At 37.4% G+C, this 15,463-nt stretch overlaps 2 protein-coding genes across 3 annotated transcripts in view; both read left to right on the top strand.

Moving 5' to 3' along the window:
• LOC117287809 (dolichyl-diphosphooligosaccharide--protein glycosyltransferase subunit STT3B-like) overlaps positions 1-8,471 on the top strand; it is a 36,851-nt gene extending 28,380 nt beyond the window's left edge. The window contains exons 13-19 of one of the 2 annotated variants that reach the window (XM_033768329.1): positions 325-509; positions 1,067-1,238; positions 2,193-2,366; positions 2,749-2,862; positions 3,350-3,556; positions 3,989-4,108; positions 8,192-8,471. In XM_033768329.1, the coding sequence (XP_033624220.1) occupies positions 325-509; positions 1,067-1,238; positions 2,193-2,366; positions 2,749-2,862; positions 3,350-3,556; positions 3,989-4,108 (972 nt within the window). In that variant the 3' untranslated portion in view covers positions 8,192-8,471. Of the gene's footprint in view, positions 1-324; positions 510-1,066; positions 1,239-2,192; positions 2,367-2,748; positions 2,863-3,349; positions 3,557-3,988; positions 5,589-8,191 lie in introns of those variants that run through there. The other variant, XM_033768330.1, reaches the window with a different exon arrangement.
• Positions 8,472-12,819: 4,348 nt separating this feature from the next.
• Positions 12,820-14,504, top strand: LOC117288428 (forkhead box protein C2-like). Its single transcript, XM_033769288.1, has one exon. The coding sequence runs from the start codon at positions 13,101-13,103 to the stop codon at positions 14,241-14,243; it is 1,143 nt and encodes a 380-aa protein (XP_033625179.1). The 5' UTR covers positions 12,820-13,100; the 3' UTR covers positions 14,244-14,504.
• The last annotated feature ends 959 nt before the right edge of the window (positions 14,505-15,463 follow it).

The following is a 15,463-nucleotide window of genomic DNA, read 5'->3' on the forward strand; positions in this document are numbered from 1 at the left end:
ATTGTTTGACTACCACTTCCTGCTTTTAAGCAGATTTAGTTTGAGATGGGAGACTTTGGAACACTTGTAGATTTTGGTAGTCCCAATTGGAGGCAGTTTCGGTCTGAAACTTCTTGGAGCACTACTGTTATTATCATCTTTTTAAATATTGTTACAAAAAATGTTTATATGTATTTTGAACTCTTTGCTAATATATCGATATTAACCCCTTGTAGTTTTAATACAATTCAGCCTTTGCCTGTGATGGTCTTTTTTATCTATTTTTTTTTTTAATATAAACCATTTAAAATTCAAATTGTTGGTTTGATTTCCCTTTCGATGCAGGCCGGTAAAGTGCGCAAGCCAAAACTGGATCAAGATAAATACAGCACGTTAGGGACCAACCTGAAGGGTTTCGTCATCATGGCGATGTTGATGATGCTGATGATGTTTGCCGTTCACTGTACATGGGTGACTAGCAATGCATACTCTAGTCCCAGTATAGTCTTAGCAACATACAACAACGATGGGTAAGAGTTAACGCTCCAGAGACTTTAAATTTTTGTTTAAAGGCACTGGACACTATTGGTAATTACTCAAAATAGTTGTTAGCATAAAAACTTACTCAGTTACAAACAATGGAGAGCTGTTGATAGTATAAAACATTGTGAGAAATGGCTCTGGATTGAATCCGTAAATATAATATGTGAAACAATCAAGCAAAAATAAGTCTTTTGTTGGAAATATCAGCATGGAGAATCACGCCAAAATAGGCAAATATGGGTGAAGTGTTACACAAAATTCTTTTTGTGAATTTAAATGAATATTTTGTTTTATATCGGCAACTTCCTTCCTGATAAATAACATCAAAAAGGGGGTTAAAATTAGAGCTGAAAATGAAATGTGCTGATTGATTTTCAATACACAACTTGACTTTAAAGTAATTTTTCTCAGATTTAATATATTACATTTTTTGGTGTTTCTACAACTTTTGAACCAAAATTTTAACAGTATTAAGGCATAGATTACGCCCTGGATTTATACATTTTAAAATCAAATTCATAAATAATAATTGTTTTCTTTGCAGTACTCGCAATATCTTAGACGACTTTCGGGAAGCGTATTACTGGTTGCGTCAGAACACCGGAGATCGCGACCGCGTGATGTCTTGGTGGGATTATGGGTACCAGATAGCGGGAATGGCCAACAGGACGACGCTCGTTGATAACAATACGTGGAACAATAGTCATATTGCATTGGTAGGTTTTGCCTTGTAAACACAGACATGATAATCTTCCTACTTAGGTTTCTGATTTTGTTTTCCCCTTAGAAAAATCAGAAAAATTTGATACTGACAATTGGAATGAAAAGTCTATTAAAGCCTACACCATGTGTGCATGTACATGTAGGTCATCCCTTGTACTCAAGAAAATATTCCTACTTTTTTTTAAAAGGCTCGTAGAAACCCGTACCTTAGAAATGTTGCGTGCATTGCGGGCAAGCATTACACATAAAGTGTGGACCTGAGAACAAAAGGTCCAAACAATGCAGGGTTTTGAAAAATTGTGTGGTGGACTTGCACACGTCCACACAGTCTTTAAAAAAAGCAAGCACTAAACAAGTTAAGGCCACCTAAAAAAATAATTGTTGATCGTCCCCGCCCGACCGTTCAAAACCCCCCGACCCCATTTTATTTATTTATTTATTTTTTTTTTCAATCATAAAAAACATGTCTGAATATCTCTTTATACTTTTACTGCCCAGATTTTTCAGCTGATATTTTTTTTCAAAATGTACAGGTTTGAAAAGATGTTTAAAGAAGGTTTTTGTTCATGTTGCCAAAGCAAGAACAATTCTTCAAATATTTACTTGGGCTACACTGTGCTTAGTTGTTTGAAAAAGTCTGCAGAAAATGTCATCTAGGAGTTAAATTTGTTTGACAAAACTATTGAAAACATCAAAACTCTCTGTTTTATAGTGATTGTGATGATTTCTTTATTCTTGATTTCATATTTGGCATGTCAAGACAACTTTAAAAAAAAAAGAAAACTCCCTCCCTCCCCCATCCAGAAAAAAAAAAATGATGATCAACAATTGTTTCTTTTTTTATGTGGCCTAAGGTATATTTTCTTGAAAACAACTTGGTGTGATTGAAGACATTCCTCAAGAATCAAGTTGCATTAACTACCCTTCTTAACCTACTGAATGTACAGGTGGGCAAGGCCATGTCGTCCAATGAGACGGAGGCTTATAAGATCATGCGTGAATTGGACGTCAACTATGTCCTGGTTATATTCGGCGGTGTGATTGGCTACTCAGGTGATGACATCAACAAATTCTTGTGGATGGTTCGCATCGCTGAGGGCGAACATCCCAAGGACATCAGAGTAAGTGCATAGACTTTGATGACCCCCCCCCCCCTTCTCAAAAAAATAATAATAATAATAAATTGTATAATTACGATGAAATACATAATAACATGGGGAAAAAACATATAGAAAGCCACAGATTACAGAGAAGGGCTTTCAAAACCAAAGATAAATGTATGTAAGCAGACTTTGAGCCCGCAAGCTTTCACACTTTACGCTCACACTTTGTTAACACACAGACATCACATCCCTGCATTGCTTGACGTTAGAGACTGTGATTTTGTTTGTACACCGATGTGTGTTGAGCATTGCATACTCAGTACTTTCCTTGAGTCCTGTAAAAATAAATCCACAGGCGACTATATTATTGACTTGATGTGTATTCTTTTGCTATTTTTAGGAGTCGGACTATTTCACTGTGAATGGAGAATTCCGTGTGGACAGCTCTGGTTCCCCGACTCTACTCAACTGCCTCATGTACAAGATGTGCTACTACCGCTTTGGTGAAATGCAGGTTTGGTTTTTACTGAAATATTTTGAAGGAAATTGTTTTGAAGTAGTCTTGTTTAGGGAAGAATGTGTACATTACTGGAACAAAGAACACAATCTTAGAGTGTGTCCAGAGGACACTGTTCAAAACTTGTCATGTTTCTCTGGTCTTTTTGTATGTCTCTTATTTGCTTTGCTTTGTTTAACATAGCAGTGTTGGGGTTGCAGGTTTGTTTGGCTTTGTAATGGGTTTTGGGGGTGCTTGTCTGTTTGATTGTTTTGTTTTTGTTCATACCACACCTATTTTCAAGTTATCTGTGTTTTCCTTTTTAAGAAAGACACCAAACTACATGCCTTTACTTTTCTAACACAGTTGTGCCTCCAGTGAACTTGTTTATGAAGCAATTTGAATGTAGTTAAAGAACATTTAACTTGTCCTCTGCCTATACAAAAAACGTTAAGTTATTCTTATACTTATGCCGTCCCCCTTTCAAAATCATCTTCATTATCAGCTGGATTTCAGGAGCCCCCCAGGCTACGACCGGACTCGTAACGCCGAGATCGGCAACAAAGACATCTCCTTCCAGCATTTAGAGGAAGCTTACACTACGGAGCACTGGCTGGTCCGCATTTACAGGGTCAAACCCTTGGACAACAGAGAGCCCATACTGAAGACAACCACCAAGAAATCTAACAAGAAAAAATTTGCCTCCAAGAAGGTATGAATGGCTCGTTGATTTGTATAGGGAAAAAATAGACAAGCAGACAAGAAAGTAGAAGACTCCTTGCAGGGTTTCTGCAGATCCTGTAAATTGAACTATCCAAATTGAAGGTCGTAAAAGGCATTAAAAGGATTGAATTCACTTACTTGATGTCCTAACAAATTGTTGAAGCACGTAATGAATTTTTCAATCAGCTCTCAAACAACCAAATTATGCTGTGTGAGTAGAAAAGGTAACATAAATTTTGAGGGGGTATAGCTAGTTCTTCACTGCCTTATTCACTTATTTTTGCACTTAAATTGTGTTAAAGGTAGCATAAAAAGGGTCTTAAAAGGTCTTTAATTTGACTTTTGAAGTGTGCTGATACCCTGCTTTGGAAAAGGAGTTTGAATTCTTGACAGTATTTCTCTTCTTTGATCTCTCTTGCAGACATCCAAAAGAAAGCGTGGGTCCATCAAGAACAAACCGGTCATCAAGAAAGGTAAACGCAAGACGCCCACACGCAAGACGTCAACCAAGACGTCAACCAAGAAGCAACGCTCCAACTAAGTAAGCTATCCCCAGACACTAGGCGTCCCATCTTTTACAGAAGTGCTGAAAGCACAGACAGATTCTGCTGGAGCTTGGCTGGTTCCCCATACCTCTTTTAATTGCAAAGTTTATATAGCTTTTGGCTGGTAGTCTGTTTGAAAATGAACGAGTGTAAAGAATGTTTTCTCAGCTTTTTGTATCTGATTCAGAGCTTGTCTTTACTTTGACGACGGTTGTCTTTGCAGATAAGCTTGCCCTTTCATTGTTTGAATGTTTCTGAATGATAGATCATATGACCGTGTTTACGGCAAGTGACCCTTTGCTCTGTACAGTGAACTTTTGTACATTTCGGGGCATTTACTGGCAGGCAAGATACTACAACGGTCATAAGAATGTAGAAACAACAGCTGAACAAGCTTTGAGATTGTTACATTTCCAGATGATTATTTTTTTTTTTTTTAATTGAGCTGTGAACAAATCGTGCCTGCAGAAAGTCCAGCAGGTGATTTCATGAAATGCTAGGACTAATCCTATCTCTCGTCCTAACATCTATGAATATGGAGCTTAACTCGTCCTAAGTCCTAAGATTAACCCTAAGTTAAGGAAGAGTTTGGTGAAATCGAAGGCTGGCTCTATGGCTTGTTTATAAACATTTAAACAGGTTATATGGTTAATGTATTCTGCATTGTTCACAATACAAAAGGACAGTAAGCCCTGTACTGTCCAATTTTTTTCACCGCACAATATTTCTGCCATCGTTGGCTTTACTTCTTTATTGAATCGTGTTTTGTTTCTTTGACACATACAAACAATGCATAGGTTATTTTTACAGAAATCTTGCCGGTAATCAAAATCCGTTAAGCACCATTTGTATTTTTTTTTAAATAAATTTTGCTTAAAATTGCTCCGTAAGAAATTGCCCCTAAATCCTTATTAGTAATCCACACTTCAGGGGCTTTACCTCGTAAGGCCTTTTCAGGTGTGTGGAAACTTTAAGTTGATTGAAAAACACATTTTAGACAGGAATTGTAATTAAGTTTACCTGTCCTCCTTTTTTTTAAATTGTCCATGTTGAACTTTCGGCCAAAGGTAGGGTCTTCTTTGGTCTCATTGAGGGCGCTGTTTGAGCTTGTGACATCGTTTGCAAAGGTTATTTTTAGTGCGCACAGAAGTACACATTGAAATTCAGGCTTTGACAATAGGTGGTTAGAAAAATTACATTAGAAAAACAAAAAAAACTATTTTGTGTAGCACCGTTGAAGAAGATGATGTTTAGAGAATGAGTAAGCCTACCGTTTTGTTGGTTTGCTTTTTCATTGTTGGTGAAAATACCCCGAGTAATTTTGTATTCCGCCCAAATTGCTGACTAAAAAGAACGCATCCTTTTGAAGGGAATGGGTCTCAACGAATTTGTAAGCATAAGGTGTTCAGGAAAAACTTGCCTGTACACTTTCTGTCTGTATTTTCGTAGTTGTTTTCAGGGTTTTTTTTGGGGGGGGGGGGGAGAGGGGTTTCAATTTTTTCTGGAATCTGAGAACAACAGGTATTTGGAATTTGTTAACACAACTGTAAATAGGTTTAAATGACTATAACCTATCAATAATATTTGTCTGTCTGTATGTCTGTACTGTCTGTCTGTCTTTCTGTCCAAGTTGTATTTGTTCTATGAAATAAATTGGACCCAAGTCCTAGCATTTGGTTCTAGGCAAAGGAGTAACATCACCCGATATGTTATTCAGAGGTGGGTTAGGGGCGTTAAGTGGGCGAGGGACGAGGAGGTGTCACTTTACCTGTGCAGGATCAAAAAATGGTGCTTGGATTTGTTGAATTTTTGTTTTAACTATGCCTTTTTTTGATTCAATGATAAGTAACAAGGTAAAGACCGGTGTACACAAATTTGTTTTTCGGGGACGTATTGGCTCAATCATTTCTTACATGCACCATGCTAAGTATCAAATCTTACTTTATAAAATGTATAAAATGTTGTACATTGGATTCTTTTCAAATGCAATTGAAGCATGCTTTAAATTACAAGCATCTACTTGGATGGTTAGTTTTAGTTTTAGTTTTCTACAGTTTAGAGTACAGCACAGAGTGTTGTGCAAAATAATAATGGATTGAAACTACAGCCATGCAGCAGAGTAGTTGATTTCCTTTTTTTCTTGGATTTTTGTACAAAACAAAAACTAAACCACAAATATTTGTCAAGGCAGTTTACTTCTTTCTTTTGTAAACAAGTTGCATGCTTGCATTTTTAAGTGCAATTTGTTCTTAATCCAAGATTTGGCAAGTATCCATCCAGTTTTATGTTTCTTTTTAATTTTAAAGACCTTTAAAACATATAAATGTTCAGGGTGGTAACACTAAGTATAATACATTGACGCGAGGTTTAGAGGATAAAATTAATTTTAGAAGATGAAAATTAAATTACCAAATAAATCCACAAAGATTGGTACATCTTTTAAAATGTACCTCTTTTAAAATCTTTCTGCAGACCGTTTGTTTTAATCTCTGGGTTGTTGTTAAATTCTCGTTTTCGTGGTGTTTATTTGAAGAAATACTTACTGGCAAGTGGTACTTATACTCTAGTTATTTCAAATGTTCTTGTGTTTGACCGCAGACGTTACCCAATGTCCTTGTGTGATTGAACACAATGTATTTTATCAAAATAGCAATTCAAGACAATACGATCACTGAAATAAAGTTGTTACAAAAAAAGCTCAACCATCTACCAGCTCCTAGGTACACATTTCCAGAGCATTAGAAAAAGAAAAAAAACAGTATTCGAAAACCAGTTGTACAGTTCTGACAACTTTTATGAATGTTAATTTCTACATAGACGAGTGTTTTTAACTCCACTTCACGGCACTGGACACTGTTGGTAACTACTCAAAATAATTATCAGCACAAAAATTTACTTGGTAACGAGCAATGGAGAGCTGTTGATAATATAATACATTGTGAGAAACGGCTCCCTCTGAAGTAACGTAGTTTTTGAGAAAGAGATAATTTCACTCAAATATTTCAAGACTTCAGCTGAAACCTTTTATTTTGCATATAAAAGCGCACATTTGTGCAACATGGATGTTTTTTCATTCATTATTCTCTCCAATGACCAATTGAGTCAAAATGTTCACAGATCTGTTATTTTACGAGATACAACAAGTGAGAATACTGGTCTTTGACATTTACCAAAGGTGTCCAATGCCTTTAAACAGTAGTCTTACAATTCATTTTGTAGGTATTTACATTTTTCCAGAAAGTATTTTTGTACTCTGTCTTATTTGCTTGGGTACGGAGGTGGTTAATATAAGTGGCGTAGATTATGTTCTAGTGTTAAAATTTATGGGAGTAAAAAATGTTATGCTCGCATACTTTTCGGGTTGGTCTTGTACCTATAGTTCTTTAGTGTAAAGCTGCCATCTTTCTCATATTCCTTTGGTACAATAACTGGTTATGAATTGAACACTCTGATTGGTGCAAGGGACCTGGCTATTTTAAGTTTCCAGCCTCAACTTACGGCTGATCGTCATGCATTGAAGTACAGGGCGTCCTTAGCAACACCCTTAGCAACAGTTGTAGCCATAGCAAAATCCGCCATTCTGATTTGGCTTAAAGGCAGTGGACACTATTGGTAATTACTCAAAATAATTATTGGCATAAAACCTTTCTTGGTGACGAGTAATGGGGAGAGGTTGATGGTATAAAATATTGTGAGAAACGGCAGCCTCTGAAGTGCCATAGTTTTTGAGAAGGAAATAATTTTCCACGAATTTGATTTCGAGACCTCAGATTTAGAACTTGAGGTCTCAAAATCAGCCATCTAAACGCACACACCTTCGTGTGACAAGGGTTATTTTTCTTTCATTATTATCTCGCAACTTTGATGACCGATTGAGCCCAAATTTTCACAGGTTTGTTATTTTATGCATATGTTGAGATATACCACTGCCTTTAATTCGGTGATGCTAAATGAAAAGAAACTCAAAATGGCCGCTCGGGGTCAAAAGTCATTCACAACTTGTCTGGTCTGTGTATTTCATTTGGTCAACTTTTGAGGATAATTTTCTTGTACTTTGCACACATTTTTCTTCACTGTAGATCTTGGTGCTGTTGATGTCGGCCAAGCACTTTGCATGTTATATCCTCAGTGATCAATAGCTGTGTTAGCCTGATAGATAAAACAAGTAAGGTAGTTGTAGCACTTACAGACTAACATTGGGTGCGTTGGTTTAGCTTCCCAGGGTCGACCCTGGTCTGCCCCGGTATGTTCAAATAGCTTTGACTGGGCTCGACCGGGTGATCCCCTAGTGCCCTGCTTGTGGAGTGGGTCACTGGGGGTTGACCTGAGGTGCATGCCATCACCACGAGAGGGCAAGTTCATTCATTATTCTCTTCGATGACCAATCGAGTCAAAATTTTCACAGATCTGTTATTTTATGCATATGTTGAGATACACCAAGTGAGAATACGATTAGCTCTTGTCAGGGGCTCACCCGAGTGAGCACCGCGGGGTCGACCCAGGAAAGCTAAACGAACACACCCTAATTACATAACAGACTGATGGAGCTTTCAAAGCCATGCACCTGATGAAGTAGTGGTTGCTTGGAAAGCTCATAATAGTTAATGTAATAAGTTAGTCTTTAAGGGCCATGTCACACGATGTATTTTACGGGCAATAAGTTAGTCTTTAAGGGCCATGTCACACGATGCATTTTACGGGCAACCAGTTCCAGGCAATCTCCAAGAAGATTGGGGATCATGAGACATGGTTAAAAAAAACTACTAAGTACGAAAGTTGACCTGCAGTTGGTTGCCTCCAAGTTACCTATAAAAGTTGCCTCGTGTGACAAGGTCCTTCCTCAGAGGTCAGAGGGACTCAATCGGGTTGTCCAATTCGTAATTCCCATTCACCAAATCCCACATGGTCTGAGAAATGCATCATTATGATTAAGTTGTACTTGTTGTGGATTCTAGTTTTCAGTTTGAAGAGTTCTCAATTGGGAACGTTCAACATGGGTTTTTTTTTTTGTGTGGGGTTTTAGGATTTTAGTAATGTTATTTAGATATTAGTCAAACAATTAGTTTTGATCGCACAAGACCAAAACTCAGTGTTTGAAAAAGTGAAAACATAGGTCCCTAAATAAAGTGTAGGGAAGTGTTTTTTGTTTTGTATTCACTATTTTGTGGTGACTGCGATTGGGCATAAATTGTGTTATTTCATTACAAATGTTCAGAAACTGGTGTTTGATAATTGCCAAAAATTGAATGTAATTTGTTTTTAACCAACTCATATGACAATTATTATGGCCAAAACAATTATTCTATATGATTGATGGTGGCAGTCAAATATCAGTCTGAGCATGAATGTTTTGGGGTCTTTTTTTCTTCCTTTATTTAGGAAACGTCAGAAATTGGAAACCTCAGAATACTCTATTTGGGGTTTGTTTATTTTTAAGATGCCTAATGATTTGAAAACACTTCAATCAGTACAAGAAACAATGCTGCTTCAATGTTTGTGCAAAGTTGTGACAAAGATTTTCCGTAAGGAACGGAGACCTTATCACCATCTTTCTTCGCCATATTGTTTGTAACTTTAATACCCTTTTTTCTTCTTCTTCTTTTTTTTGAAGAGTAGCATTATATGCTTACAAATGCTGTGAAAATGCCATCCCTTGTTACCCACCAACCTCCTTCAACCTCACACTTTAATGTACCACCTCAAGTGGTGAATTGTATGCATAATCTTTTGGTGTCTTATGATATTTTTGTCAAGTTCTGTTGTAGAAACTCTTTAAAATTAGATTTTTTTTAATTAATAATGAAACCAGGAATGTGTTTTTTTTGTCAGTATAATAGAATAATAATTATGGCTTACACTGAAAAAAAAAAATGATTTTGTTAAATTTAAAAAATATCAAAGATGTTAGTTGTAATGTTAATTTTTGATGTACTCATGGAGTACAATGTGTCTGGATCTATTGACGTTAAGAATAAAGAAAATTTAATTAAAAGTTATTCTACGAATCTGTGTTTTCACAGAGATTTCAGTTTCATTCATCTCATTGTTTGTTTGTTTGTTTGTTTGTGTGTTTGTTTGTTTGTTTGTTTGTTGGTTTGCTGTGTAAATTCGTTCGGGTTTTGTACAGGCTATTTTTGGAGGGGCTCATAAAAAAATATACTTTTTGTGAACTGTGTATGGTATAACCACTCAGAAAATCATTGTTTAAATTGTTGCTGATTTTTTTCCGCAGAGATTGTCTCGATTGTTTCAATTTGGCAAATCATCATTAGAAACAAAACCCCAAAAGACTGTTTAAGGGCATTTCCCTCATAATGTGCAAGTATTTCATCTGAATTTTTAATACCAGAATAAAGTTTGATGTACGAAGCTACCCACGATGGTGAATCACTTTTCCCTTAAAAACAGCAGACCTGATACTTAACGGTGGCAACGAAGGCGATTGCCTCCATGCCGCCTGGTCATCTTGTGGTGCCCTTTGAAATGCTCCAGTAGAAATTTACAATTTCCTCATCTAGGGTGCCCTCGCCCTTTCAAAAAAAAACACAGCATGCATACATGGCTGAAACAACTCTGAAATCCTGGTCCCAAATGTTGTGTCCATCAACATGTAACAATAATTGTTATGTTGACTCTTAATCAAAACGCTTTACAATAGGTTTCCAAACAATTCCCAAATTAATTGTTCCCCTTTTAACCGCAGCGTGATCCCAGGACGCCCCCGTAGTTAGTGAACAATTCCTCGGCTGGGTGATGATACTCGCGCGTGGACAACTCCGCAATTAGTGTATTGTTGACGGGGATTACCAGGTCACTACTTGGGCTGGTGGATTAACATCTTAGCTTGTCCTGGATAAGTGGATTAGATATATCTTGGAAATTGATAGCAAACAAGATCTACTATTCAGTTTGAAAAAAGTATATTTTTATGGCAACGTTCATAGTAAAAACTCTCTTTTTGATTGTGTAAAACGCGTCTTTACATAAATACACTTAAAGGCATTGGACACTCTTGTAATTACTAAAATATTTTTTTTTTAGCATAAAAACGTTCTTGGTATCGAACAATGGAGAGCTATTGATAGTTAGTTTTTGAGAAAGAAGTAATTTCTCACTGAAATATTTGAATTCAATTCGAGACCTCAGCTGAGGTCTAGAATTCAAGCATCTGAAAGCACACAATTTGTGCCACAAAGGTGTTTTTCCTTCCATTATTCTCTCGCAACTTCGACGACCAATTGAGTGTAAATTTTCACAGGTTTGTTATTTTACGCATATCGTTGAGATACACTGTCCAGTGCATTCACAAAAACGCTATTACCTTTTGATGTTCACGTGTTAGTTTTAATATAGATTATCTACAGTGTACTTTCTACCTGTTCAAAAAAATAATGTATACGTTCCCTTTTATATATTCAAACAAGAAATGTAAGTTTTTAAAACAATCATATTTATGTATAAAACTTTAATTTAGCAACCAAATCCGCATAACCAAATTACTATAAACGAAAGAAAAAACCGTCACACGTAGTTGTGCTTTCAGATGCTTGATTTCGAGACCTCAAATTCTGAATTTGAGGTTTCGAAATTAAATTCGTTGAAAATTACTTCTTTCTCGAAAACTATATTACTTCAGAGGGAGCCGTTTCTCACAATGCTTTATACTATCCACCTCTCCCCATAACTCGTTACCAAGTAAGGTTTTATGCTAATAATTATTTTGAGTAATGACCCAAAGTGTCCACTGCCTTTAATATTCTGAAAGGTTCATTTGTTATAATCGAGGAGAAGCCAACAAAAAACTAAATGCAGCGATCGTGTACTCTTTTTCATTAAGAATTTAGTTTGGTTGGCCAATGATATTGCGCCGTAACAAACAGACGCTATAAAAATATCTCTGGCAGGAAAAAAATTGTAACACGGATGGAAAACATTATCGGCAACCCATGTGTGATTGTGAAGAAGTATCGTGGAATACTTAATCAACTAAAGGGACAATTTTGACGGATCCCTAGGTCTGTTTGTCATTAGCAAGTGAGGTTTGATGCTTATAATTATTTTGAGTAATTACCAATAGTGTAAACTGCCTTTAATTAACACACGTAGTGAACAAACGCACACATTTTTTGGGGCGATCTTGTTATCAAATGCTGAAACATGGTTCCCACAAAGAGCAAGGGTTCCACGCACATTGACATTTTATTTGTTTTCTAAACTAATATTGGACTTTTTCACTTTGAACATTGCTGAACTGATACCTATTTCAAATAGGCTTATGCCTAAATATTAGTACTGGGGTTCTTTAATGTCCAAAACTGTGAGACACACAGCTACCAAATGAGAAACATACTTGTTTTGTCTTGGTGAATAAAATCAAAGCGAATACTTATTTACTGTAAACAACATAAGCCAACACCAAAAGTCATTATCAAATGTACATGTGTATCTTTGTAGCCCTTTTTATTTATTGTTAAACCCTGAGCTATTAACTTTCCTACAAACTGCAGGTATGCAATCAGATGTTCATGCTAAGTATGCAAACCATGGACAGGTATGCACCACAGGTGTCAGCCTGTTGTCATATTGTTATGCAAATTGACAGATACCCAATCAATTTGCAGGTGGCAGCGTCCCTCCCAACAAAACCAGGGCAGCGCGAATTTTGACAGCTCTGGTTTGTCTGCACGAGCGAGCCCGGCCACTTGACGCTTCATTCGGGGGCACTCATCCAGTGAAACACGGCAGAGATTGGTAGACCGTGGTCGTCTTTAGTTGTCAAGACGAGCTAATAGCAGTGACTCCGAATTGTTCCTCTTTATTCTCCAGTTGCACGAGTACACAGTAAGTTGATTCAGCTGAACCGTTGATCCTTTGGATAGTGAACACTTCTGATTTGATAATCGTCTTAGTACATGTTCCACGTAACGACTGTCACTTTGTTGTGAAGAAACATTGTATATCAGAGTGCAGAGATCGCCAACTACTGTAATGTTTTCATCGTGTAGTACAAGAGAGGCTGACAGTGGAGTCACAGACATGTCAACCATTCAGTCGATCTTGGACAGCTTTGCAAACTCACCTCCGATGACTGTGAGTACTTCGACAGCCCCAGTGCAGCCCAACTGCGAGCTGGATGAGGTAGCCCAACCTACGACTTTGGACGACGATGACTCTCGTCCCAAACACAGCTACCTGGCTCTCACCACAATGGCTCTACAGCACCAACCAGGTAAACAATGTGACTTGAAAGCAATCTACGAGTACATAACCGCTGCTTTCCCGTACTACACCAAAAATCGCAAACACTGGAAAAACTCTGTCCGTCACAACCTGACCCTCCATAAATGCTTCAAGAGGCTCGACACGGAGGAAGATCGGATCAGAGAGGCTAAGGGGAATTTACGGAGCAATCCTCGCTGGGCCCTGGTGTCCGTTCCCGACAGCTCCAAGCTTCTTATCCCAAGACAAATCCGGGACAGGACTTCCGGTGCAAAGAAAAGGAAAAGTAAGAACTCCCCGGCCGACGAGAAATCAAGATCTCATAAGGAACCCAAAACCAAGACGAAGAAACACGAGATTAATTCTCCAACAGCAGCTCTCTCAACGGTATCGCCTCTAGCGAGCATTTCCCTCATGCTTCCAAAGATCGGTTCCAATGACTCTTGCCTCCCGTCAACATCTACAACTCTCCGGGCTCTTCTTCAACCGCCAGTCACCCCGGAATCAGACTATGGTAGTCTGTGCTCGGATCGTTCCAGCCCTTTTATTCCTGAACATTCGTTTTCGGAACACCATGCCCTTCAATCACAGTCCCCCGGTCTTCCAGACGACGGCCTCAGTCCGCTTCCCCGCCTCAGCGTGCAAGACATCTGTGCCGTCCTTCATGACGATTTCCCCGGTAGCCCTGACAGCGGAGCGGGCACGGACCTCCTGGACGGGTTCGGGTGGCTGGACGATTCGGAACCTGCTAATCAAGGAACCCCGGATGAACAGTTCTTCTACCCACAACCATGCTTAGCAGACACCCTCCTGGATGACTCAGTGTTTGAACCGGCAGCCGTTTCGTACTTTGTGCCGAAGGTACCAGTTGAACATCCCCTGTCTGTCAGTATTCAGAACTTTACTTTCTGAGAATTCAAATTTTACAATTATTTTAAAATGCCAATTTCATAAAATTATACAACTCTTAAAACCATGCTAAACATTGCCTGTTTGACAATCGAGTATTTTTGATTATTCAATCAAATTGTTGTTTGTTCAAAAACTTGCCCAAGTTCTTGATTATGTACTGTTAATTTCGATGACCAAAACAATGAATTGTATTTATTATTGGGCTTAAAATTGTTCACCAATGTTTATTTAATTGTTTGTTCATGAATACTTTTTTGTTCCGTCTTCATTTATTTATTTATTTGCCAATTTAAATGTATACTTATTTATTTCATTTGTTCATTTACCTTGCTTGGTTTATTTATTTATTCTTATTTATTTATTAATTCACCTATAACTGTTACAATTGTATTTGTTATTTATTCCTCTTTTTTTTTGGGGGGGGGGGGGGGGGGGGGTTCGAAATATAAAATTAGGTTGTGAACAAGTATGTGTCAAATCTGGAGCGCATTCGTCACGAATACATAGTCATTATTGGCCTGCATTCATTTACCTTTATTCCCTCTTCGTGTGTATTGTGTGTTTAAAGTAAATGTGCCAAACAAATGTGAATAGTTTGTGTGTGTATATATAACGATAAAAGGGAAAGTATGTCTTTGGTAAATACTAAACAAAAAGATTAGCAATCTGAGAGGTTTTTCTTCCACATGAAACGTTCAACCTAGAATGTTCCCTGCGTGGCCATAACCGCTCCAGATTTTAAGCGAAAATTAAAAATTTTACCACATTGTAAACTTTTGAAACTTTCACTGGGTAGTTGTATTATTACGCCCATATGCTCCATAACATTATGAGAAAAATATTGAAAAATGCCACACCAGCTTTCAAAACGAATTTAAAAAAAAACGTTTTATGTGTTCAACTTGTTGTATTTCCCATAGAGTTGGCCCAATCGAACGGTTCCCCAAAAAACAATTACGTTGCCTTTAACTAAAGTTAACTAAAACAATGTTGCCCATAGTGCCATTTTTAAATGAAATTGAAAACTCTTTGTTGCCCAGCTTTCGTTATGGGGCAATACTTCTAAACTATAAGCCCATGATGATTACTTCCTTATTACTTAACAATGTTTTGATATTAAAAATATTATGCTTGCCTAATATATTTTTGCTGAATTGATTGTGAAAAGAAGCAGAGCCTTTGTGACCGAATAAAACACTGATAGAACAAACCTTTGAGCT

The sequence above is a fragment of the Asterias rubens genome, chromosome 3 (assembly GCF_902459465.1).
Source record: "Asterias rubens chromosome 3, eAstRub1.3, whole genome shotgun sequence".
In the NCBI taxonomy this organism is placed as follows: domain Eukaryota; kingdom Metazoa; phylum Echinodermata; class Asteroidea; order Forcipulatida; family Asteriidae; genus Asterias; species Asterias rubens.

What these genes read in the sequence shown, in the direction of transcription:
- LOC117288428 (XM_033769288.1), top strand. Translation starts at nt 13,101, where the DNA reads ATGTTTTCATCGTGTAGTACAAGAGAGGCTGACAGTGGAGTCACAGAC.